Raw genomic sequence first — 25,854 nt, 5'->3', positions numbered from 1 at the left:
TGGTGATGACTCTAAATGTTGAAATAGCAGTAAAACCACATTCATTGATGAAATTAAATTAGGGATGGAAAGGGGGGATGGCAGTTTTACAGGGGGGATGATTTTGACCGTATTTATTTCAGGGGGGGTGCCATCCCCCCTCATCCCCCCTCAACTCCAGTACTGCATCTCTCCATCTCTCCTTCTTCTTCCCTCCTCTGTTCACCTCCCTCCCGCGCGTCCCCGCGCCTCCGCGTCTCCGCGCACACGTGCCTGGAGCGCGGCGCGGCCCCGCGTCACGGGATCGCGCGCTGAGCGAGAGCGCAGTTTCTGACGGCTGATGACTCTCTAAACTCTCTAAACTTACTCAGATTTCCGAGGATCTCCTGAGGATTTTGGTGACTTTTAGACATCGAGCTCATAGTTTAGGGTTCAGGATAGAAACTGAAGGATGACGGAGGACGTGGAGCGACGGAGAGGAACATTTAAGCCCATCCTTTTGTAAGTTAAAAGTGGCTGACAGATGGACGATAGCGTGAATAAACAATGAGGTAGGAGCAACATTTTTACCTGCGACACGCTCGTTTATTTTGAACTGGTTTAGTATTCATAATCCCGCGCATATGTAAAGTTTAAAACGAAAACGTGAAAGAAGTTATGTTTTTTTTTTAATTAAAGTTTTTTTCCTGACATATCGACCTGCTGCCAACACACATTTTTCACAGCTTTCTAAACACAGTTACATACTTTTTGTACAACTAATAACACCCTTTTTAATTTGCTTGTAAACCTTAATACTATGTTTTGTTTTGTTTTTGCAAGAACATACATTTTCAATGCAGAAATATAAATAAATTTGACTAAAAATGAAAATAGATATGTCATATGTGCAGGGGGAGGTGATGTAACAATGGGGTACTATCATACTTTGAACCAATTTGAATAATGTGATTTGTGTTTTTTTTCAGTCTCCTCCTAGTCTTGTTTGCATCACTTTTGTGTCTCGTTTCAGTGCTTTACCACCTCTGACTTTGATATTTTTGAAGGTGCTGCCATTACCACATAAGATCACATAATTGTGTTTGCCTGAAGCAAATACAGCATGAACGTGCATAATAGAAACCAGATTGTTGCCATCTGATGTAAAAGGACACCGCATATATTTTTCTCACTAACTTTGGGAAGTGGAGGGAGTTCAGAGGTATGAAACAAATAAATTACTGCATAATCCCTCTCGGATATTTAATCATGGCAGACAGATTAAGAAAAAGTATATTTCAATCCTGATGTCAACGTTGACTGTGAAGCAGATTTGTTGTGAGGATTGTTTTGATATTTCACACACTGATCGGATATAGAGACGGTTGTGTTTTTGATAAACTCAGATAACAGCAAAGGAGGGGCAACAGATGAGCGATGGTCAGATTAAAAGCGCTACATGTAAAGGTTCACTGGAAAAATGTTTTCAATGTGCACCGGGTGAGTCACTGACATTTCATTCCTGTACACACCTGAACCCAGTGTGAGTGTGTGATAAAAGGAAAGAGCCTGAAGCTAGACCAACTAGTTTTTGCATAACAGGGAAGTGACTACAGGCAGTCTATCATTAAAATGGTATAAAAACTTTGGGCTGGTTCAAGCTGAGAGCTCTTATTCCCAAAGTTAGACAACCAACTTTAATCATTTTCTCTTTGCTCTGTGCTGACTGTTTTTCTTTTCCACCTGTTCTAGTGATACCCGTCTCACTGCAAACACGGCTCAGTGCCCATTAAAGAAGATCATGCCAAAGTTAAATCCTTATCGATCTTTGAGGCCTTAACGGATCATCTGAGAGAAAACTTCCGCTACTATCTTCATCTTTGTGGCCATCATTATCATCTTTTTTAAAGAGGTCAAGGTCTTGCTATTTTAATCAATTTAAGTGGGTTCGGAAACATTCATAACGCCTGACAGGGACAAGATCACCTTTTAAGCAGTGTTTTAGTGCAAATCTGTCACATAAACAAGCTACCAGTCTGCTGGAGGCGGCAACGTGACGGGTTGATAGACTGCAAAATCCCTTGAACCAGCACAGATCATCATGCCAGAAGAGTCCCAACGTTTTCAGGATGAGAGCAAACTTGGACCAGAAGGCCAGCCGGTGTCCTTAGTGCCAAATATTGTTGTTATCGCCAGTAATGGAAAAGGGAAAAGTAATATCTTGGAACTTGATGACCTCAGTCAGGCAAGAGACAATTTAATACATCCTGCACAAAGCAATGCTGTCAACATTTTACAAGGAAGTGACAGCACGTCGTCTCTCACTGGTGAGAAGGAGCCGGAGCTCAGTCAGTCCCAGGTTTCTGTTGAGGTGGGTGTGGTAAAAACAGCACTTGCCCCTGAACCTTTCAAGTCCAATCCTTTGCTGAGAGGAACAGGCATGACCCTACAGAGTACCGATCGTGATGTACCAACTAACTCACCTTGTGATATGCTGCAAAAGGACAATGGCTCTACACTGCAAATGAGCAGCTGCAGCGATTCGGACTACAACAGCGCAAAGTCCAGCCCCGGCTATGCTTGCACTTCCTTCAGCACTGATATCTGTGATGGGGAGTTATTGGAGCTTGATGGTAAGTCATTTGAAAATGCAAACACCGGCTCTCCAGTCAGTCTGTCTGAGTTCAGTCCAGACACTTCGAGATTAAAGAAAACCAGCACAAGCGGTCCAAATGACGACGGGGGCGATTCCACTGCAGACGTCACCGTTAACGCAAACGTGGACAACTCACTCGATGGAAGTTCACCTGCATTAGACAATGTTTCGTTCGGACTTCACCAACCCAGAGACAGCATCGATGTCCGGTCTGACGACGGGGAGGAAGACGATGACGGGCAGAGCACCCGATCCAGGCGGAGTGTGAAAGAAGGGGTGTGCTGCTGCTATCAGGCCTTCCACAGGGCTTGTCTTCGCTGTGTTGAGGAGACTCCGGCCATGCTTTCTGGATTGGTGCTGTCTCTGGTCTTCTGCGTGGTGATCATCATTCTCATTCCCACCACAAGAGGGGTGAGTATGCCTTGTCAGTGTCTGTGTGTGTGTGTTGGGGGGGGATTTTAATGCAAAGAGATAAACCTCTTAAGTGTGCAACACAAAGCCTCTCCATCGATGCAAACTCTTTCATAGAGCTCTACGTCACCTGACATTCATGCACCTCGAAAGTTTTCTGACCATGCAATCGTGTCTGCCGCAGACCGCAAGACACGTGATTCGTAGATGTGTTCTTTCTTTTCTTTTTTTTGAGTAATTTCACGTCACTATTTCTTCTTTCAAGTCGAGTAGAACAATAGTTTGCTGCAATGTCTGTTAAAACCGTAGGCTGTTTTTCTTCTTATTGAGCACAGTCATGTTTCCCTGGAAGCCGTCGGGAACACGCCCACGATATGTCAGTAAAAGTTAGCAGTGACTATCGAATAACCGAAATAGCTGCAGAGCTGCCAGCAAACATTTACAACAGAATATACGGTTTCACATGTTGATTAGATGGCTAAATCAAAAATTACTGATGTAAATCAATTAGCCGACGTCGAGCTAATACAAACTGCTGATTGCTTCACTAAGAACGGTAACATGACAATCAGGGATGAGGAAGCGGAAACGGCTAGCCGCTATCGAGCCAATTGTCAATCAGTCGTACCCGAAATAAATGTATTGCTTCACATAAACTCTACCAACTTGTTACAAAAAAATTCAACAATTCAAACTGGCATTTTAACATGCAAGTTGGTGGAGATTAACTCACTTATGCCAGTCTGGGAACTTAAGAAAATCTGAGTTCTGCATGAGATTCAACCTGGAAGTTAGATGGTTGGTGTTTGATAAAATGACTCATGTTCAACGTTTTTATCAGCTCCAACTCATGTAAAATGTACTTTATTTGCTCCATTGCTACGTACAGGAAGTAAACAAAAGAAAATGCAGCACAGAAAAATAATTAGAGCGGCTCAAACAATAATGCAGAAGAAGTTCCAGAAATGGCACAGATGCCTTGCAGAAGATTAACCAAACTTTAAAAAATATTTCAAGTATGTTTATGACATTTCGTTCGCTCAAATGTCGGCACATTTCAGAAAATGCTATTATAGCTGGAATAAGGTTTATCATTGATTTCAAAGAGCTTGATTGACTGATTGGGACATCTGGTAACCACTTATAAATGATTTATTTCTAATAGCATTAATGATTTATTGTTAATCTTATTAAAATATCAAAGGAGAGCTAGTTTGTTCAGTTAAAGAAAGGATTATAACCAGACTGATACTCCAAGTTCAACTAAACTCATGTGTTATATTACTGATGCTGTTCTGTCAGCGTGGAGATTATGTACTTGAGCACGATGCCGGGGAACAATATCTGGCAGCCGCCTCCCGCAGAGCCAAGAAAGTGAAGCATTAAACCTGTTCTTCCAAAATAGCACAACATTTATGCTCATCAGTGATTCACAGCACTAACAAGCATTCAAAGGAGAGTTTTGACCCTCTCACATTATTAGTTTAATAGTTAAATTGTTTTAAAAGCTATATATGTGGGTTTTTTAGTTTTTTACTAGCATTAAACATAACATCTAAGGTTTCATTTCTGCTTAAATCAGCTCAGGTCAGAGTTGATATAATACGTCAGAGCGTCGTCAGAGCGTTGCGTGCACTTCCCCACATACGTACTGTAACTACATGTCACACCTCCGTCTGCGCTTTGTTCAAATATGAAGCAAGACGATAAAGTGTAATAGGCTGTAATTATGATTCTCAATATCTCACTATGTGCTCATTGTGCTTTCCCATTAACCAGTATTCCAACCGTGACGCTCTTTTACAAAGATTTTCCGATCACTATGGTGACTCAAACAGAAAACTGTCCCCCGCAGCGTTTGACTTTTTCTCTGTGTTGTAGTCATTTCAGTAGAAGTATAAGTTCAACCCATTTTAGCTTTAGTCAACCACCTGTATATCTGCAACTGATTTGAGTAATGACTGTATGGTCTTCAGTTGTCATAGTTACCTTTCTGCCAAATAGGGACGAATTGCAGATAAACTGTCAGACAATGTAATTTTACCAGCTTCTGTCGGCTTCACTGTTGATCAAACAAAAAGAGAAATAAAAAAAGATGTTAAGATGAATACCTTTTCATTCTTCCTCTCTTACAAGGTAGAAGCTGTTAAAGTAAAGTTCTCCTGTTTTTAAAGCTTCAACACAGCTATGATTAGGGCTGGGGATCGATTCAAATGTCAAGAATCGATTCGATTCCGATTCTTAAGATTCAGAATTGATTATCAAGATTTGATTCGATTCGATTCGATTCGATTCCGATATTGATTTGGGTTAGTGTTATTAAAACTGTTTTTTGAGCTGTTGCATGAATTATATGACTGTAGTTATGCAAAATATTACTACTAGTATTATATTGAGATTCAACAGCAAGTATTGCAACTAATGATGCTGTAAGGACCAATCAGCTCCCAGAATGCTGATAGAACTGCTTTCAGAAACATCATGTGGGTCAGAATTACCAAACAGATCCAGGGCAAACAGAGACGGATGAAATCGGTTTTTGTTTTTTCCCACATTCCGTTTTTATTTGTTCCATTTTCGGTCTATTTTGGTTTTTAATTTTTGAGCATTTGGTTTTTAGCATTTTTTGCAAATGTAACCCCAAGACAGTATATAAAGTAATGAAATAGACAATTTATGCAATTATAACCTAACACTTTAATGTTTTCATACCTTTAAACATATTTAAAGGCAAAAACATGGCACCAGTTATTCTCGTGTCCAACAAAACATTCCTTTTTTAGGGATAAACAAAAAAATACTAAAAGTTGTAATGTAATGATGAAAAAAAAAAAAACATAAATACATTTTTTTTTAAAAATCGATCTTTAGACATATGAATCGATTTTTAGGAATTAATATGAGAATTGATTTAGAATTGGGAAATCTATTTTTTCAACACAGGCCTAGCTATGATGTGTCTTTGGTTTGATTTGTATGACTGGGCTGATTTTTAGTTGTGCGTTTCCCTCCAGGAGAACCTCTTGGCCCATGTAGGCGCTCTGTCGGTGGTCTGTGTGGTTCTGTGTCTCAGCACGGTTCTGCTCGTCTGCCTGCCCTGGCTGGCCACATTCAGGCGCTGCGGCGGGGCACTCGCCCTCTTTGTCTGGGGGACCCTGTACATCACTGCCATAGTCTTCATCTTCACCGGGGGACCCGTGACGGCGTGGGAACAGGTGGGAAGAAAGCAAAATAAGAGACAAATGTAGTGTTTGTAGAGAAATATCGTCAGTGTTTCATTCCTGTCTTCTTTTTTTTGTCTGTCTTTCTTCTTTTCTTAAACTCCCAGGTAGCGTTTTTTCTCTTCCTCTCTCTGAGCGTGTACACGGTGCTGCCCCTCTCTCTGGCCTGGGCCCTCATGGTTGGAATAGGGACCAGCGTTTCACACATCATCATCATCAGCGTCTACGTCCCGGTCACCAGTCCAGACACACCAGAGCTGGCTGTGCAGGTACAAAAGTCCTTTATTTGAATATATTTAAAAAATAAAGTCTAAACAAACAGAATAATACTGTTCGGACCTCGGTTTGACCTCTAATGAAAAGTAGGTTTCTGTCATAAAGAAAGATTTTTGTGAAAGAGAAGCCAAACAAGTTTATATGTAAATAAGTGCATACGGTTGCAAATAATCTTTACATCTGGGGAGTTGGGGACATTTTTAATTCAAATGTTACGAGAAGCGTGACTCAGCCTTTACAATAGTAGTTTGTGATGTTTGCCCAGCAGGCTTTAGTTCCTCTGGAAAAAATGTAAATGACCCGCATCACCTGTTACTGTTTTACGAAGAGGTCCTAAACCTGGTGACGCATTAACAGATATTTGTCTTTGTAAACAACTTTGTTGTGTAGCATCTTAATGTATTTTTAGATTCTCCGTCTGATATGTTGCTGTTTGGTTCAGCTGCTATTATATCATTTGCTCTCACGTGTAAGTCAAGTCAAGAGAAAGTAAAGCATCTCCTCTTTCTACCCTCTCAGCTGGTGGCAAACGCGGTGCTGTTTGTGTGCGTCAACTGCATCGGGATATTTCACCTGTGGATGACTGAACACGATCTCAGGATATCCAATCAGAAGAGGGAAGACTTCAGCGCAATACGCTCCCAGAAAGAAATAAGGAAATACCAGCAGGTTGAAACGCTCTCTTTTACACTAGTACAGATCAATTAGTTTACAAGCAACTTTCAATATGAGTTTTTCTCATTAGCTTATTAGTATTTTGTAATAAATTGTTAAGGTTGGCTAGATTTGATTTTTCAAACTAAGAAACTCTATAATAAGTATGTGTTTCCTGAGAAAACAGATCCTTTTATTTGATTTGAATGTTCATTTGAAGTGGATATCTAGAAATCTATTTCCCCAGGTCTATTCTATGAAATGTACTTCCCGTACTCTAAATTTAAAATCGTTATGTGTAACCACTAAAGGGCTCTGCACACGGACAGCCATGGATTGGTACTTGTATGCTTTTCTTGCAATTAGGCAAATGGATTAATCATTCACTTGTCCGAGGCTCAGGAGCAATAGAATAGGCAAACCCAAAGGACAACATTCTCGGCAAGTAAACAAAAAGATTAAACATCCACTGAGTAAACTCTTCATCACTTCAAGGAACCTCTTGGTGGCCACCTGTTTCTCTCACCTGCACCGTGAACCTCTCTTTATGAATTCTGACGGCCTACTGCATAGGGTCTTAAAAATCGTCAGCCACCCCTCTGTCACATACGTTTACCCCCATCTGGTGTGTTTCCTTGGTAACAGGAGCAGCTCCTCTTGTCGGTGTTGCCACGCTACATCGCTGTGGAGCTGAAAACAGAAGTGATAAAGAGGCTGTCCAAGCCCAAGACCGATAAGGGGAACGAACCCAACTTCAACAACTTCCACAGTCTTTATATACGGCAACATAAAGATGTCAGGTGATGACCATACAGATGTATGTCAGGGGTCGTTGAGCGTGCAAGTTCGTCATGGTTTTGTCTTTCTTTCTTTAGCCATTATTACACATCTCTTTCATACAGGTTTATGCTCATTTCAGGATTGTTGTCTGAACAATATAATAGCATAGATGTGTCCTTCTTAGAGCTGGCTGATTAAAACGATGGTTTAATTTGTTATTATTGTACATGTAGTAGGGATGGGCGGTATGGACTAAAAAATGTATCATGATAATTTCTGGAATTTATCCCAATAACAATAAAAATGACGATTAAAAAAATACTTTTTCTTTCTTTCTTTCTTTCTTTCTTTCTTTCTTTCTTTCTTTCTTTCTTTCTTTCTTTCTTTCTTTCTTTCTTTCTTTCTTTCTTTCAGGCTCATTTCTTCCTTCCTTCCTTCCTTCCTTCCTTCAGGCTCATTTCTTTCTTTCTTTCTTTCTTTCTTTCTTTCTTTCTTTCTTTCTTTCTTTCTTTCTTTCTTTCTTTCTTTCTTTCTTTCAGGCTCATTTCTTTCTTTCTTTCTTTCTTTCTTTCTTTCTTTCAGGCTCATTTCTTTCTTTCTTTCAGGCTCATTTATTTCCTTCCTTCCTTCCTTCCTTCCTTCCTTCCTTCCTTCCTTCCTTCCTTCCTTCCTTCCTTCCTTCAGGCTCATTTCTTTCTTTCTTTCTTTCTTTCTTTCTTTCTTTCTTTCTTTCTTTCTTTCTTTCAGGCTCATTTCTTTCTTTCAGGCTCATTTATTTCCTTCCTTCCTTCCTTCCTTCCTTCCTTCCTTCCTTCCTTCCTTCATTCCTTCCTTCCTTCCTTCCTTCCTTCAGGCTAATTTCTTTCTTTCTTTCTTTCTTTCTTTCTTTCTTTCTTTCTTTCTTTCTTGCTCATTTCCTCAATTTATCATTTTTACCGTGAGATGACAAATTCTTACCGTGGGGAATATTTTTGACGGTTTATCGTGAACGGTAAAATATCACCCATTCCTAACATGTAGGTATTCTGGGTGTTTTTATGCATTAGTAAGAACAACAACAAAAAAAACTCGGACCACAATCACACCCACATTTGTTTAAAGGTGTGGAAAATTCAAGACAAAAATACTAAAATACAATACAGTACATAATTTATGCCAGTATTCATATACTATATCCTACTGTGGTATGAAAGGTATGAGGATACACCTTAGTTTGGTCTGTTTGTCACTTGTCGAGTATGTGATGGAAAAATACGATTGGAAACGACTACACAACATGTAAAAGACATTTGAATGTGAAAAGTTTCGTAGCGTTTTATGTGTTTTTCTTTTAATTAATGTCATAATCTCTGAGTATGTTTTGTATTTGTCTGTAGAAGTGATGTAAACATGTCTAATGCGTTGTGTTTGTTTGTCTGGGCAGCATCCTGTACGCCGACATCGTGGGCTTCACGAAGCTGGCAAGCACCTGCACACCGGAGGAGCTGGTGGCCGTGCTCAACAAGCTGTTCGGCAGATTTGACGACATCGCCAAGGTACAAAATATCACGTATTCAGCCGACAGTGAGCTTTTTATCTTCTAACAAAGAACGACTTTGAAACCACCCTTTCCCCTTGTCTGTGTTTTTTTTCTCTTCTTGTAGAAGAATGGCTGTCTCCGGATCAAGATCCTGGGTGACTGCTACTATTGTGTGTCAGGTCTGCCGGACTCCATCCCCACCCACGCCAGGAACTGTGTGCAGATGGGCCTGGACATGTGCACTGCCATCAAGTATGCTGATCTGAACAGACTGGCTGTTTTAGTTCATTTGCTCACCTGTCCCGTAGCTTTTTCTGTCCCTTTGGCAGCTTTCAGAGTAAATAGATGATTTGAAATCATTGTAAATCTATTGATTCTCTAAGCGATCCATGTAGAAATAACCATGTACATTTTTACCATACTTTGAATTAGGGATGGGCGGTATGGACTAAAAAATGTATCACGATAATTTCTGGCATTTATCCCGATAACGATAAAAATCACAATAGAAAAAATACCAATTCAACTCCACCTTTTTAACTATAAATCTATCAGCACATTGAGTCTTTGGAATCCCCAAAAAACTGCTCTAAAAGGATATTAAATGCTACTAAACTACACCAATTAAATTGAATTAATAAAAACCAATTAAATTAGTACACCTGTACTGCAAAACTGGAATGACTCAAATGAAACAAGTTTGAAATGTAAGAACAGATTCAACATTTATTCAAACTGTATGGCTTAAACAGTGGGATAACAGTGCAAACAGCAAAAGTACCATTGTCCTTCAAGTTTTCTTAGCTTATAAAATCACAAAGTAGAAAAAAAATACAACCTGATAAATAAAAACACAGTATTGCCATCCTTTGCACTCACTGTTTTTTTGCAGACTCTGCATATAATAGATGATGTTTGCTCCTCGTCTCTCTTTTTAAATCCAAACCAGTTACAGATAACGGAGCTGGAGCCTCGTTTAACAACGAGCTCCTCACTCTCAAATCCGCCTTCCGCCATGTTTGTTACACAAAAACGTCATCAACAGAAATTTATCGTTTTTACCGCGAGATTTGACGGTATATCGTGAACGGTAAAATATCGCCCATTCCTACTTTGAATACATTCTCCACTTCTTACACATATTTAATAGAAACCTATATGTTACAAATAAAGAACATTTTTCCTCTTTTCTGTGCTCTGTATACCATATTTACAGCAGAATGGGGGGAAAAAAGCTTTGTTTTTCACATTTCTACTGGGCTAACTTACCTAATTGTAAACATCAGTGGTGACGCAGGAGATCCGAGGCTAAAATCTTTGTCCGCCCCCAGAAAAAGCTCCTCTTGATGCTTCTGGTTTAAATTGAAATCAGCTGTGGCAATATTTGAATCACTTGTCTTATCTTGTTTGATTACAACAAGCGAGATAGCCTCTGGACTTACTGACATATCAAATACAAACTGCTAGTGGCAGCTGAAGGAGCCACTGTTGTTTGCACTTGGACAAAATAGACGTGGATGTTAGATATCTTCTTTGATGTCTAATATGTTTTATACTCCGCTGGTTGGTAGCATGGTGTGGGAACGATATCCTCATTAAATGTGAGCAAGTCAAAGGTAACACATTTGGGTTTTAGGAGACTCGGGAATAAGTTAAACACTGTTTCTGGATCTGTAACGAGGTGAAGGTGAGGGAGGACTACAGTTACAGTATCAGGTCAGGACTGTGACACAGATATATGTTTTGTATGTGAATTACCCCTCAGGCAAAAAAAGAAAGTGGGGCATATTTGCTGCCTCTGTCAATCCTTGAAAGGTTGTAACAGAGCCGAAAGGAATATGAGATCTGTGTAGAAAGATAAGCTGCCCCAGTTGCCGCAGGGTGACGTGTCATTCGTCTGTTTTGTTATTTCACATGCCGGCTCGCATTTATGCTTTTAGCTTGATCTATATGAATCTGGAACAGCAGTATTAGAGGATCTAAATATGAAATGAGGTTGTACGTTTTGAGGAAGAGGGATGTTGCATATCTTCCGTAAATCTGTAGTGGAGAGTGCTGATTTATCTGCAGTCATCTATATTAGGGTTAAGCTTGTTATGACCAAGAATGCAGACTATTGGCCATAAATAAAGGATGAAAGGTTTTTGGTTAGCAGGGTTCAGGGGAATAATGGGCTGGACATTTCTGGGTTTGAGTTCAGTGGCTGTCTGATGTTTGTTTTGAGGGGGTTGCTGTCTGTCTGTGAGGCTAGCCGTCTCTGAAGGCAACGTCCAAAGTTTCTGACTTGCTTTTGATCAGGTGAATAAAGGCACCAGGCAGGCCAGGTACTGGACCGTAAATGTGCACAGGATCGCCTTGACGGCAAAGGAACCAACAGAGAGCAGTCAAATAACCACGTTCACAAGCATACCTGCACTCATGAAAGGATAGAAAGAAAGAGGGAGAGAATCAGGCCCGGATCAAATCCTGGCAATCAGTCAGGGGCATCAGCAGAGCCAGTATCTCACAGAAACCGGACAAACTCGCAAAGAAGGCCGACTCTGCTGGCGACTGCTCTAGAGCCAAGTGTTTTCATTCAGAGGTTTCTTTAGCTCCTTGCAGCAAGGAATCATGGGAGGTCATTCATGCCCGCTGAAAAAGCGTTTACTCGAAATTCATGATCCGTCTCTCTCTTTACTTGATCTTTTGTTTTGTTTTTTATGCTTCAAATTAATCCAGCTGCTATTCCCAAAGTACATTTAATGATCAATAAAATAACACCGAAAATTACTTTTGTTAAAATCTTAGATTTATTAAATGTTTATATCTTCTCTCTGATTTAAAGGGACTTTTTAATTAAATCTCCTCAGAAATCAATTCAGTGTTTTTAAATACTGTACATAATTAAAGTATAAGAGGTATTACTATAAAAATTATAAAGAAATGTTACATTTTTACTATTGTAACAACCGTTTCAAAATGAGAATCCAAATTTATAACAGTTAAATCTGATGGTTTGTTTATTATAACGATGTGCTTGTCTCCTCAAAGTAAACTTCGGGATGCGACGGGGGTTGACATCAACATGCGGGTTGGCGTACACACTGGCAACGTGCTGTGTGGCGTGATTGGCCTACAGAAGTGGCAGTATGACGTGTGGTCACATGACGTTACTTTGGCCAACCACATGGAGTCTGGGGGACTTCCAGGGTAAGAAAAGTCTTATGTTCAGATACGGACACTTTTCTCTTTTTTTCAACAAATTTGAAGATAATAAGAAATGTGCTTTGAGTTTTCTTTATCTCTATTGTCATAAAGTGTTTATAACTTTGTCATTACTGCTGTTATAAATAGGCGAGTCCACATCACAGAGGAGACGTTGCAGCACTTGAATGGCGCATACCAGGTGGAGGATGGAGATGGAGGGTCTCGGGATCCTCTTCTCAACGGAAGAAAAACATACCTAGTTATTGACCCCCACAAGCCAAACACTTTTTCACGGAGGCCTAACTCAGTAAGCACCTTATGAGAAACTAAACTAAACTAAAAATACTAAAAATAACTGAAGGCAATTTGATTTTGAAAACTTCTCCTGATTGAAAAAGGTGACAAGCAGTGTTGGTCAAGTTACTTTGAAAAAGTAATTAGTTACTGATTACTGATTACTGAAGCAAAAAAGTAATCCCGTTACTTTACTGATTACTTATTGTCAAAAGTAATTAGTTACATTACTAGTTACTTTACTTAGTTACTTTTCAAAAACATGATGCACAACCTGAATACACTTTACTGGAACAATATAAAACAATATAACTTTCAGTTTAATTCTATTCTTTGTGCATATTCCATCATATAAAGTTAAATGACAATAAGTCATACGGCGTATGCTCTGCGTCGATTTAACGCGGAACCATAATTCAGGCTTGACAAAGTCATGAGATATTTTCACAAAACAAATAGTGCATTTAGTAACGCAGTAACGCAGCCTTCTTTCAGAAAAGTAAAGGTAATCTAATTACTGTTTTTGCAATTGTAATCCCTTACTTTACTTGTTACTTGAAAAAAGTAATCGGATTACAGTAACGCGTTACTTCTAACGCGTTACTGCCCATCACTGGTGACAAGGTACTAGGCGAGTCACTTGGAGGTGTAGGACCCAGATGCAGGAGACGTAAGCGACGGGTGCTCCAAACTAAAGTCATTTATTTCAAGGGGACCTATTATGAAAAACAGGTTTTTTCTTGCTTTAACATTTATAAAGTGGTCTCCCCTCAGCCTGCCAACTCAGAGAAGGAGGAAAGCAACCAAATTCTGCAGTGTCTGTACAGCCGCCCGGATGAGCCATCCAGTCTGATGTGGCTTCTACGAGCCGTTCAGATTCTGCTCCCGTTGTTACGTAACGACGGGAGCGATGCGTGAAACCACGCCCACAACTAACTCCGCCGGCTGGAGCTTCTGCCATTTTTTCATAGCGGTGTATCGCGTCAGGCAGCCAATCAGCACAGTGCCTCATTATCATAGCCTCCCCGCCCACTCAGAATCCTGCATAGAGAATGAGGTTAGAGAAAGGGAAGATAAAGACATGGCTCAGAGGCTGAATTTCTAATTTATTTAGCAAAAACAATCAAAAGCTTGTTTTTAAGACATTCAAGGCCTGTTTAAAATAGGTATTAGATGCCATAATAGGTCTCCTTTAACTAAAAACGCTGCATAAGCAGGATTGCAAAACAAAAACAAGAGCTCCAACTTGACAAAACCACAAACAAACTAGACAGAACCAGGACAGGGTACCTGAACAAAACCATGGCAAGAAACAGTATGGAGAAATCACTGCAGACCAGCAGGGAGCAAAGGAAAGACGAGATGTATGGACAAGGGCTGACGAGACACAGGCGCAAACAATCAGGGCAGGTGAACAAGGACAGGAACTAAAACTCAAGGACCCAGACGTTCAAAATAAACCCAAAAACCGTGACAGTCTATCAATAGTAATTGAATTAATAATTTATTTCTCTGTGTGTTACTGGGTATCTCTAATTACTGTTTGTTTGGAGAATCTCCGCTCACCAAACCCATGAAGTTTTTTTTAAACATGCATCCTGCTCAAGTGAAGGAAATTATGAAGACAAAGCAGAGTTAAAATTAAATGGGTTCACACTGCTCTTTAATTTCAGTCCAACAGTCTTGCAACGGGAGAAAACAGGCAAAGGGCATCCGTCCGGATGTCTCAGTATCTCCAGTCCTGGCAGACAATCCACCCCTTCGCAGACCTGAGCAACCCCGAGGCTAAGCGCTCCAAGAAGCCAATCCTCCCCATCAAAGCTGTCATGAAGCGGCCACGGCCACAGGTTTGTACTTGTGCCTCAAACTTTAATCAAGAATATATATTGTACGTATGAGAGATTATCATAAAACAGGCAACGTTTTGGTCTGATGATACATGTGTGTGTGTTTGATTCAGAAAAGAGACCCTTGTCAAAACAACACCAACGGGTAAGTGCCAAGAATTACTTCAAAAACCTGTGAAAAACAATGCAGGATAGACAACCAAAATGAATCTATGTTCCATATAAATGAAAGGAACAAAACACACATCTGTCCTTCTGAAGGAAGGCCCTGGATATATCTTTATTCAACATTTTCTCCTTCTCTTTTAGTTTAGCTGTTGATAACAATGTGACGGGATCCCTGGACACGATGGACACTGCAGGGTAAATGAGGCTTTAATGTTTTTTAATAGTACTTCTTATAGTGCGATAATGCTCCTTTAAACATGATCTGTGGAATTTTATTTGGCCAATAGCCATACTGATTCTTATGAATATAGATAATTTCTTCAAGGGTATAAACAGTAATGTCAACACCTGTTGTGGTGTTTTTCACTAACAGCCCTGTCACACCTGGAAGATTTAGCCAGCCTGTATTTATTTTTGGGGCCATATACATTACAGACCAAAAGTTTGGACACACCTTTGCATTCAAACAAATGGGGAAGTGTGTCCAAACTTTTGGTTTGTACTGTATATAGTGTATTCATAACCGGTTGGATGCGTAAAGTATACATAACGTATAAGTAACTTTTCAGTTACGTAAACATGACATACCAACAAATGTTTTGCACGTTGCTGGCATTCCCAACTTATACCCAACCATTGTTTAAATTATCCGTAGCGTGCACCAGTGTATAGTCGACGATCGCCTTTCATAGCCTTCAAAAGCCTTACTAGACGTAGCAGAAGTCACAGTATCAACATCACCGTCACTTTGAAAACATTGAAGAACGCTCCTGCCAAAGAGTAGCCATCATCATCCTCACACTCACCCTCAGATGGAGATGATGCAGTTTCAGCCTTTTATTTGGTGTATATACAGGACTGTCTCAGAAAATTAGAATAAAATGTCATACATTCTGGATTCATTACAAATCAACTGAAATATTGCAAGCCTTTTATTATTTTAATATTGCTGATTATGGTTTACAGTTTAAGATTAAGATTCCCAGAATATTCAAATTTTTTGAGATAGGATATTTGAGTTTTCTTGCTGTAAACCATGATCAGCAATATTAAAATAATAAAAGGCTTGCAATATTTCAGTTGATTTGTAATTAATCCAGAATGTATGACATTTTTGTTTTTGTAATTGCATTACAGAAAATCACAATATTCTAATTTTCTGAGACAGTCGTGTGTGTGTGTGTATATATATATATATATATATATATATATATATATATATATACATATATATATATATATATATATATATATATATATACATACGTCAATATGGTAAAGTTCGATATAAGTTGCACATAGGTTCAAAGCACATTACTCATAGGTTAGAAACGAGGTTTGGTACATTATCTTGACAATTTATGAGTAATTTAAAAGCAACATGTGGAAATGTGTCAAAGATCACATAACTGGTCTGATTTGAGCCGTAAGCACTTCAACATATGCCAGCAGTCTCACCCTGCTCCTAACTCCGGCGAAACCTAACCAATACTAATGCTGGCTAAATCATAAAGGTGTGATAGAGCCTCGGTCTTTGTCATCCCTCCTCTGATTATTCATTTTGTCATTCAGGAGGAGAGCGAAGAAACTCAACTGTCTGACTCTGCTGTTTAACGACCTGAGCTTAGAGAGACAGGTACTTTCATTCAGCCATGAGCAAGTGTGACGTCCAGTGTCTTTTATATACTTGAAAAGGTTCCTCTTGGAGCATTACTTTTCAAGTTAACCAAACTATATTAGCGCCTTTCTTTGTTTTCCAGTTCCGCCTTTCAGAGGTGAAGGGGTTGCACTACTCCATGAGCTGCGTAGCTGTGATATTCGTCACTCTCTTCACTGTCCAGATGCTTGTCTCTGAGAAGTAAGTTGTACCTTCGCTCACATCTCACAAGTCCTTGTTTACTCAAATAGTGGCTGTTATCCTGCTGACCCCAAAACACAGGAATGAGCAACATCTTGTGAGATCACTATCACTCATCTTTACCCGCTGAAGGTTATCGTTTTAACTCTTCCAGGAACTTGGAGATGGCAGTGTCGTATGGCGTGACCTTCCCAGTCATGATTTTACTCCTCAGTATGGCTTTCACCGGCTATTTAGAGGTCAGTGATCCCTTCATGTATTGAAAGTGGAAAAGAGATCATTTTTATATCAAGTAGCATAAACATACCTCAAGCTTTCTTCCCACGATTGAAGAAATACATGATTGATTTATGCATTGTGTGTTTTTCACAGAATAATCTTTTTAAGGTAATTTTTTATCAGTGATTGATCTTTTTTTAATATCCTCCTGCCAGTCCCTGGTCAGCAGGAGTGTTACATTAAATGAAAAGTAAATGTCTCGTGTGGTCTTGATGAACATACGGTGAACAATGCTGAACAAACCGATGTGATCAGAGCGATGGTCTACTGGTACTAATGGACTGAACGTGTGATGCGTTTTTGTTTGTGTGATTTCTCGTCTTCTTAGAAATGGCGCTCCAAGATGCCGTTGAATGTCCAGTGGATGTCGGAACTGTCACACGGCGTCTCCACCAAGGCGGCTCTGCGGCTCTTCGTTGTCACGCTCTGCGTGCTCATCATCCTGCTAATGGCCATCCTGAACTTTGTGAGTTTCCTTTCCTTGTAATTTGTTTAATAATTAATGTGCTAATATGCTCAGTGATCCTTTTCCACTATGTTGCTCTGTTGCAGGTCATCCCTATAAAAAACAACAACGTGGTCACAAACAAGACAGAGCTGGAGACTCTCAGACTGTACACTGTGCCTGTAAGTACCTCATTACCACATTAATACTTCTGTGTTTCTTTCAGCGTATATATTTTTGTCAGTACCTATAGTCCCATTAGGCAGCTCATCCATGCTGACAGATGATACAGTGGTTCATGATTACCAAGAGTAACGATCAAAAATGTGTGTGATCCATGTGCAACAACTGACCAGACGAGCAGGGACGCCTCCTGGCCAACAGTCAAATCATTTGAAGCAATGCATTTATTCATTTTTCTCAGCTAAAGCAATGTTTTTGTTATCGCTTTTGTGCCAGATTTTGAAGGACGGCTTCCTGATCAAGAATCTGTTCTGTACTTACGAGCAACTATAGTAACTCTTTTTTTCCTCAGCTTTGAAATGTAGTTGCTTAATCTCCTCAAACGAGAGAAATCATACTGTTCAATTACAAAGAATATCATATGTTCTCTTGGTAAACATTATTCTCAGCAGCATGATCGGTCTCACAGTATTACATTTATATCATGAGTTTATGCATGTTATAAAATAACCCTTTAACAAAAACAGTAGAATTATATTTTGAAAAGTAGCTAGTGACCAAAGCTGTAAGGTTTGCTAAAGATATGTTCTTCAGTATTTTTAATCCAGTCACATACTTCATTGGAAATAGTTCGTTTAAAAATCACTGTTTAATGAATCTTTTTTTTGAGAATTTTATTCACCTCCAACTTGTTCAAGTTCACAATTTCATGCTCCATGCTGCCACTATAACACTAACCTCTTGGTACATTGGTCTCCTCCCACCCACCTCCCCGTCCAACTATCCAGTATTACCTGTACTGCTGCCTGCTGGCCATGTTGGGAGCCATTGTTTTCATCAAGATCTGCTTATCAGTGAAGGCCCTGCTGCTCACCCTGGCTGTGGTCGTGTACCTGGCCCTCTTCCTCTACGTTTACACGCCCAGGTCCCAGAGCCTCGTCAACCTGGCTTACAATGGCACACCGTGAGTACACGACAGAACTCTCTGAAGTTACTCATCTGTGATCCGCTTTCATTTTGCTGTTCACATATTGTGAAAACTACAAACCAGAATCAGAAGTGGATGTTTTTAAGAGGTGTTTGGTTGCACCTCAGATGAACATGAATTACATAATTAATAAAGGACTCGTATTAAGTGCATGTACTGTAGGGCATATAACCTTTCTCACCACATATTCAGACCACACTACAACATGGGATTATGAATCTATATATTTAGTAAATCCATCCATTTGTGTCTTCAGGTTACTTTAATGTATGATAATAAAACTTCTAAAAGTTGGACCTTTCAGATAAATTAGTTATTTATGAAGTTGTTAGCAGCAGCTTGATAAGTTTCTATTCACATCATTCAAACTTAGATAGCATATATTCTTAAGAGGTCGACATACCGTGAGAGATGTGGACGAGCAGCCACAGAAAGGTTTTGTTATGAAATCATTGTTTTGCGTGACGCTCCAAAGATACTATTTGCGAAGTGACAATACTGCCTCAAAATGTGATTTGATTTAGATTTTAAGTCTTAAAACCAAGATTTTGTGTTCGAGCACGACAAGTCATTCAAAGACGGTGCTGATGTCTGGTCCACCGTGTCAAAAACAAAAGGTTAAAAGAAAGAAAAGTAGAAGGTTTCTTTAAAAATGTTAGAGGTGCATAAAGGTTGAACTGGTTACAACAAATACAGTACAGGTAAATAAACTACCAGTGAAAGGTGTGGACACACTTCCCCATAGGCAGGTAGTCGAATCATTTAGAAAAATACCTTTCTATGAATAAAAACAGCATAAAATCCCATGTGTGAAATGACACAAGCAACATCTCGACGTGATAAGTTTTTTTTTTTTACACCATTAAATCAGAATCAACTTTATTTGCCAGGTTTGTGCAAATAAATTAGGAATTTGATTTGGCAGACTTTATTTCTCAAGGTTCAGTTTGCTCGATTTGTAAACTGACTGTGCAAAAGAGTACAGGCTTCAAGTGCTTGGCTCAGTTGTGTCGAGGATGCTTTGATACAGCTGTGCATGTTCTGCATCACAATATGTTCATTGACAGACTGTAAAAGGGGTTTCATGACTGTTTGCAGAAGCAGTCGGTCTCTAGTTCTGCAAAACAATGTTCTCCACTAGTCCACATTCACAGCTCTCTGCAGGGATCCTACAGTCCGTCTTTTACCAGCAAGGTGTTGAGTTTCCTCCCTTTTGTCAGCCACTCACAGCTTACCTGGAGTGTCAGATCACCATCACTTATTCAACAGGCAGAGGCCCTCCTGGAGATAGAGGCCACATTTAGATATAAAGTACTCTTGTTTATGATTTTTTGGGGTTATTTGCAGTTTAGTAGTCAACACAGCGGCAAAGTGATGATTTAAATGAGACTGTATGCATGTATCCCGACAGGCCTGGTGTCCTGAAGGACCCTCAAATCATGTCTGGGGTTTGGCTGGTCATCTTTTACATTGTATGCCTCATACTGGCCAGACAGGTGTGTATGTACAAATATTTGCCATTGTCTTCAGCATGTGTGTGTAAGAAATAAAAATGTGTTATAACGTGATCAAACTTTATTGCTGTCATTCTCTTCCCTCTTGAGGACGAGCTGGGGAGCCGGGTGGATTTCCTGCTGGAGCGTTGCTTCCAGACAGAACGAGAAGAGATGGAGACCATGGAAAACGTCAACAAGCTCCTTCTGCAGAACGTCCTGCCACTCCATGTCGCCTCTTGCTTCATGGGCAAAACTGTTCGCAATCAAGTACGTTAACAGAGAACGGGCTTGATTAGTTAGCCTTCTAGCAAAGTAGGTTCACATGTTTACATTAGGAAATAAGTGTCCATTCTGAGTGTCAGGTGATAGAAAAATATATTATGAATGCTTCAGCGGTACATAAATGTTTCAACATTACAGAGTATATAAAATTAGGTTTCAAAATCACAGGAAAATGAGTATTCTCCTCCCAACATGCTGTCTGACCCATCTCAAACCAAACACAGCTGACTTTGTTTTAGGTAAATCAAACTGGTTACAGGTGATATAAGAATGGGTCACACACACTTGCACTTTTTAAACTGGTGTAAAGCTCTTCTGAGCTCTACAGGACTGTGTTTTAACTTCGCTTTTCACAAAATGCATGTAGTTCTTCCTTTTCTCATTATTTCTCTGCAATCAACATTAGTTGCGTCTTCATTACACTTTTTTGCAGAAGAAAAGAAGGAAAGTGAATGTGCGATAAAGGTAGCAGGGGGTCGGTGTTTCCATTGAACAGTGTTTTTCGGACTACCTCAACTTTATTTGTAGAGCACTGTAACGCAACAAGAGCTGAAGCAAAGTACTGAACACAAAACATAAAACAACTGAAGTATAAAACACGCAAAAATACAAAATACAATAAAAGTACAAACTAAGAAACAAGACCAGTAAAGAGGACAAAGAGAGCAAAACAGGAGTCTCACATTGGGTCGAAGGCCAGAACATAAGAGTGGGTCTTCAGATGGGTTTTAAAAATGGGCGTGCAGCGGTAAAGACCTCCAAAGCTGAGGAGCGGCGACCGCGAAGGCTCGGCCCCCTCTGAGCTTCTCCTAGACCCCGGTATCTCAGGAAGGAACTGATCAGCTGATCTGAGGCACCAGGGTTGGGAGCAGGGAGAGAGCAGCTCGGAGAGGTACAGTGGGGCGAGACCGTTTAATGGTTAAAAACTGTTATAGCACAACTACGTCGTATTAATGAGGCCAAAAACACCTGGAAACTACATTTTGAGGACTTTATATGGACCGGCTACGTCACATCCAGCACTGCCAGAGACGTGGAAATTCAAAATAAAAAAGCTTTTCCACAACACTTCACTGATAAACTGGATTATTACTTTTTAATTAGAGCCAATTCCATTAGAGGTTTAAATTGTTGATATCTGGGTTTTGTGCAAATCTAGGGTGAAATGGGAACAAGAGTACGAGCTGCCTACAGCAGTTTCTGACATCCAGGGAAGATGCACCTCTGTGAAAAAGGCAGAATAGCTAGCTGGGTAGTTGGATGCAACGCGAGATAGCCTGACTAAGTACATCGTGCTAAACCTCATGTTTTAGGGATGGGTATTATCTTGACTGTGCTCTGCTGTGTCACGTGTTGTCCTGATGTCAAACCCATCCTAATAATCCTGAACCAAAAAAAAAAATCTATTGAAAAACCTGACTCCACAATACATTTCTGAACTTGTTTTACTCCTACGTTAATGTTTGATTGTTATTTTTCTCTGGTTGTGCATCGTTGTGGCGCTTCTTGTCATCTTTGGTATCTTTAAGTGTTTCTTTAAGTAAAAAGGACTAAAAGCCTGAATTAGTGAGGTTTTAAGCAATACAGGCACAATTGGTGAGAAGGGTCTCATCTGCTAGAAAGTTTGTAACCCTGCAAAACTTTCAATGCACAAAAAGAAACAAGACAAGAAAAGAATTTAATAAAATGGCCCTTTTCTGCAGAACCGGTGCATTAATACACTAGTTGTATGTTGTAGCGTTAGTTAGCCTTAGATTATGTGAGCTAAGGCAGTTTAATATGTCTGCTGTGGGAAGGTTGTATTAAAAATGAGACATCAAACTTTAGATAAAATGCATCCTGACTTCTTAAAATCCCTGGTTGTGTTAATTTGACTTACTTACACACTTTATTTATTTGTCTTTTGTGTCATTTCACAATGCATTAAAAATCATAAAAGTCAATCCCTCCTTTTAAAAATGACTGTTGAATGTTGATCTTTGGCCCAAATTAATTTTATTTATTTTAATTTATTCTATGACTCTTTTTCAGGACCTGTACAGTCAGTCCTATGAATGTGTGTGTGTAATGTTTGCCTCGGTGCCTCAGTTCAAAGAGTTTTACACTGAGAGCAGCGCCAACAGGGACGGCCTGGAGTGTTTGCGCTTCCTCAATGAAATCATAGCAGACTTTGATGAGGTATGACCAATGAGTTTCTGTCCAATATTGTGATTTAACTGTCAGAGTCAGCAGTCTGCATTTATAAATACAACCTCTTGTGTCTCTTTAACACAGCTTCTATCGAAGCCCAAATTTTCCTCCGTCGAGAAGATTAAGACGATCGGCAGCACTTACATGGCTGCGGCGGGGCTGAGACAGGCACCTCCAGGAGACGATAGAAAGGTTTGTGCTCCTGAACTTAAACATTTTTTTAAAGTCTGTTACTAAAGAGTAGATCTCTATTAGTCTTCAGTCATTTGGAGGAGCAGAGAGGTGCATTTACTGCCTATTAGAGTAATAATTATGAGCTCTGGCTCCACCTGCAGAAGTGTGACATGTCCTACAGCCACGTGCGCTCCATGGTGGAGTTCGCCATCGCACTGATGAGCAAGCTGGAGCTAATCAACACACACTCTTTTAACAGCTTCAAACTCAGGATCGGTGAGTCTGTTTGAGATCATTACAATGCTGAAAGTAAAATTAACATTACAGTCTTATATTGAAGAATGCAGAAAACTTAAACATTTTTAAAAATATTTTTTACATCACTTTATCTAGTGGGAAGATTTCTAAATCTGCATTAATGGGATATTCACCTTTCCCAGTAATTTATACCATCAACTTGTAAATTGTAGTAGTTTATCTGTGTTTTATTCTTTTTTTTTTAAAATAATTTAAAGCATAAATTAGATGACATCAATTAAAAATGACAGCAATGAAAGGACATCTGTGATCAAAGGTATATAGAGAGCGTATTGTCCATATATTCATAAAATAATTCTTCTTTGCTGTCCGCCTGCAGGAATAAATCATGGCCCAGTGATTGCAGGAGTCATTGGAGCCCACAAACCTCAGTATGATATCTGGGGGAACTCGGTCAATGTTGCCAGTAGAATGGACAGCACGGGGGTGCTGGACAACATACAGGTCAGAGCACACAGACTTTGACATGCTTTGCCACATTTCCTGTTTTCTAGTTAATATAGTTAATATAATCTAGTTGCTCACAAAATCGTGACAGATTTCATACATAAGCAAGGTAACGGCAGATAAGAGATAGTCCTCCTTGTTTACTACATTCACGGTAGAAATTGATAAGTCGTAAAGATCCATAATCTAAATTTGCTAGAGGTTTGACGAGACTTTGAACTGTTTAGATCGGGATGGGCTCACTGTCCTGCAAGTCCTGCTGCAACACACCCTGATAGAAATGATTGTGTCATTATTAATTAATAGCTGTCATCAGGTGTGTTGATGCAAGGAGGATCTAAAAGGTGCAGGACAGCAGCCCTGAGGACCAGAACTGCCCACGCCTGGTTTAGATAGTGAAAACCTATCGGAGCAGCGTGAAACTATCACTGATTCTCCAAACTGAGAGCGCTGTGACCGCTGTGCACTACTCAGAAGTATTTAACATGACCCATTTCAAATTAGATATCCCTTTTTAAAATGATGATTTCATATTCCAGCTCCACAGTAGAGTTCTACCCCCGTCTTATTATCTTTCATACCAGATTGCATCTAATTGTGCTGTAGCTGAAACCCACTGAAGAGTAGAAACTAAGTGTTTGGAAACAGATTTCAAAAGCTTTTTTAGTTCTTGTTTTTGGGAAACTGAAAGATCAAATAAATGATACATGACTTAAAATATATATATCTTATATATATATCTTCTCTTAGATAACGGAGGAGACAGCCCAGATGGTCCAGACCATTGGTTACGGCGTCACACTGAGAGGAAAAGTCATCGTTAAGGGAAAAGGGGAACTTACCACTTACTTTATCAATACTGATCAGTCATCACCTCAGTTCTGATCAGACATTAATAACAATGCCAGCCTGAGGTCAGGCAGGAGCTGAAAATTGACCCGGCCTACCAGTGTGTTGCAACTAACCCAACACTACATGACTCATTCTGGTTTTCCCACGGAGAGAAACGCGCTCAGTGGCAAGGACTCATCGTAGAAGGCCCACCCTTCAAGTCACCATGGACACCTACACTGACGAGATGCTAAAACTGATATGCTGCAACACACGTCAACACGTCTGCTTCATTCATTTAAGAAGCAGCTTCCTTGGTCTTTTGGATGAGACGTTAAATAAATTCCTGACTGTTGAAAAGAATACACAAGAATATAACCGGCAGCTGAGGGCAGACAACCTACTCATGGACCAGCCGATGCCCAGTCATGTTGCTTACTCTGTCTTTACTGTACTGTATTTTACTAGTAGGCTGTAATTTAATAAATATTTTGAGGTTTTTTTTTTTTTGAGTACCCTTTAAATAGCTGAAGTCCATGCTTTGTACAGATAGAAAACAATGTTAATATACTGTATATTAACTGGAAAAAAACAAAGCACCAAAGATGATTTTCAAAAGGCAAATGCATAGTTTGCCCAATGATCTGAATTAATAGCATTCACAGGGTGTTATAGGTATTTATGTTTTATTTTGTTGGGTTTTTTTTCATCCCAAAGCTGGAAGAAGCATTCAAGTGTTGGCTCCCATCCTCTATAAATACAGTACACAGGTGAAGTGTTTTTATTGAAAATTGGAAAGAAAATAAGGCAAAAGAGATGTTTTTCACTTGTTGTAGTAGCAAAAGCATGGGCTTTTCCAGAAACATTAACAGGTTTTGTGAAAAAAAAAAAAAAAAAAAAGAAATGGATGTCTCACTGCACACTTTATTCTGTTAAGAGCTTTGCACAACCTAACGCGGGTGAAAATGTTACAAACCTCAAGGTTGTATTAGCACTGGTGAAAGATAGATACTACCATGGGGATGTAAAATATACAATCTGCTGCAATGTTCTTCAAACTGACATTAATTGTACACTGTAAAATGTCTCTGTAAACATGCAGTGACAGAATGGAAAATTGGATAAGCTTTTGAAATTGCACTTTTTAAAAAGCTCTGCATTGTAAACTATTTTGGTTGTGTCTAGAGTAACTCTGTAACTGTCATGTATGCTTATATGAGGGATGATGAAAACTGTGAATGAGAAAGAGAAGCTGCAGCATGTTCCCTTTAAAATAAATATTTTTCTATTTTATTTATAAACTAATAAAACAAATTAACACCTACTGATGCATGTTTCCTAAATGCGTCTGCTGGAATTTCCCGTGTCGGCCCCGCCCACACGCGTTCTGATT

General features: G+C 39.6%; 1 protein-coding gene across 1 annotated transcript; it reads left to right on the top strand.

Moving 5' to 3' along the window:
* The first annotated feature begins 313 nt into the window (after nucleotides 1-313).
* Nucleotides 314-25,778, top strand: LOC133420555 (adenylate cyclase type 4-like). The gene is made up of 26 exons (XM_061710251.1): nucleotides 314-530; nucleotides 1,711-3,025; nucleotides 6,040-6,240; nucleotides 6,354-6,515; nucleotides 7,042-7,191; nucleotides 7,822-7,976; nucleotides 9,380-9,491; nucleotides 9,600-9,727; nucleotides 12,506-12,664; nucleotides 12,809-12,968; nucleotides 14,629-14,802; nucleotides 14,916-14,947; nucleotides 15,112-15,165; nucleotides 16,543-16,606; nucleotides 16,731-16,828; nucleotides 16,983-17,067; nucleotides 17,436-17,573; nucleotides 17,660-17,734; nucleotides 18,524-18,699; nucleotides 20,135-20,219; nucleotides 20,328-20,486; nucleotides 22,533-22,679; nucleotides 22,776-22,883; nucleotides 23,027-23,141; nucleotides 23,503-23,627; nucleotides 24,381-25,778. Exons 2-26 carry the CDS (start codon nucleotides 2,060-2,062, stop codon nucleotides 24,513-24,515), a joined length of 3,963 nt encoding a protein of 1,320 aa, XP_061566235.1. The 5' UTR covers nucleotides 314-530; nucleotides 1,711-2,059; the 3' UTR covers nucleotides 24,516-25,778.
* The last annotated feature ends 76 nt before the right edge of the window (nucleotides 25,779-25,854 follow it).

Source organism: Cololabis saira, chromosome 20 (assembly GCF_033807715.1).
Source record: "Cololabis saira isolate AMF1-May2022 chromosome 20, fColSai1.1, whole genome shotgun sequence".
Classification (NCBI taxonomy): domain Eukaryota; kingdom Metazoa; phylum Chordata; class Actinopteri; order Beloniformes; family Belonidae; genus Cololabis; species Cololabis saira.
Note: the sequence above shows the minus strand (reverse complement) of the source record. Positions and strands in the feature narration are given on the sequence as shown.

Excerpts from the sequence above, each read along its gene's own strand:
- LOC133420555 (XM_061710251.1), top strand. The coding sequence starts at position 2,060 with ATGCCAGAAGAGTCCCAACGTTTTCAGGATGAGAGCAAACTTGGACCA. Across the intron at positions 3,026-6,039 it reads TCATTCCCACCACAAGAGGG|GAGAACCTCTTGGCCCATGT; the intron begins GTGAGTATGCCT and ends GTTTCCCTCCAG. Across the intron at positions 17,574-17,659 it reads TAATGGCCATCCTGAACTTT|GTCATCCCTATAAAAAACAA; the intron begins GTGAGTTTCCTT and ends GCTCTGTTGCAG.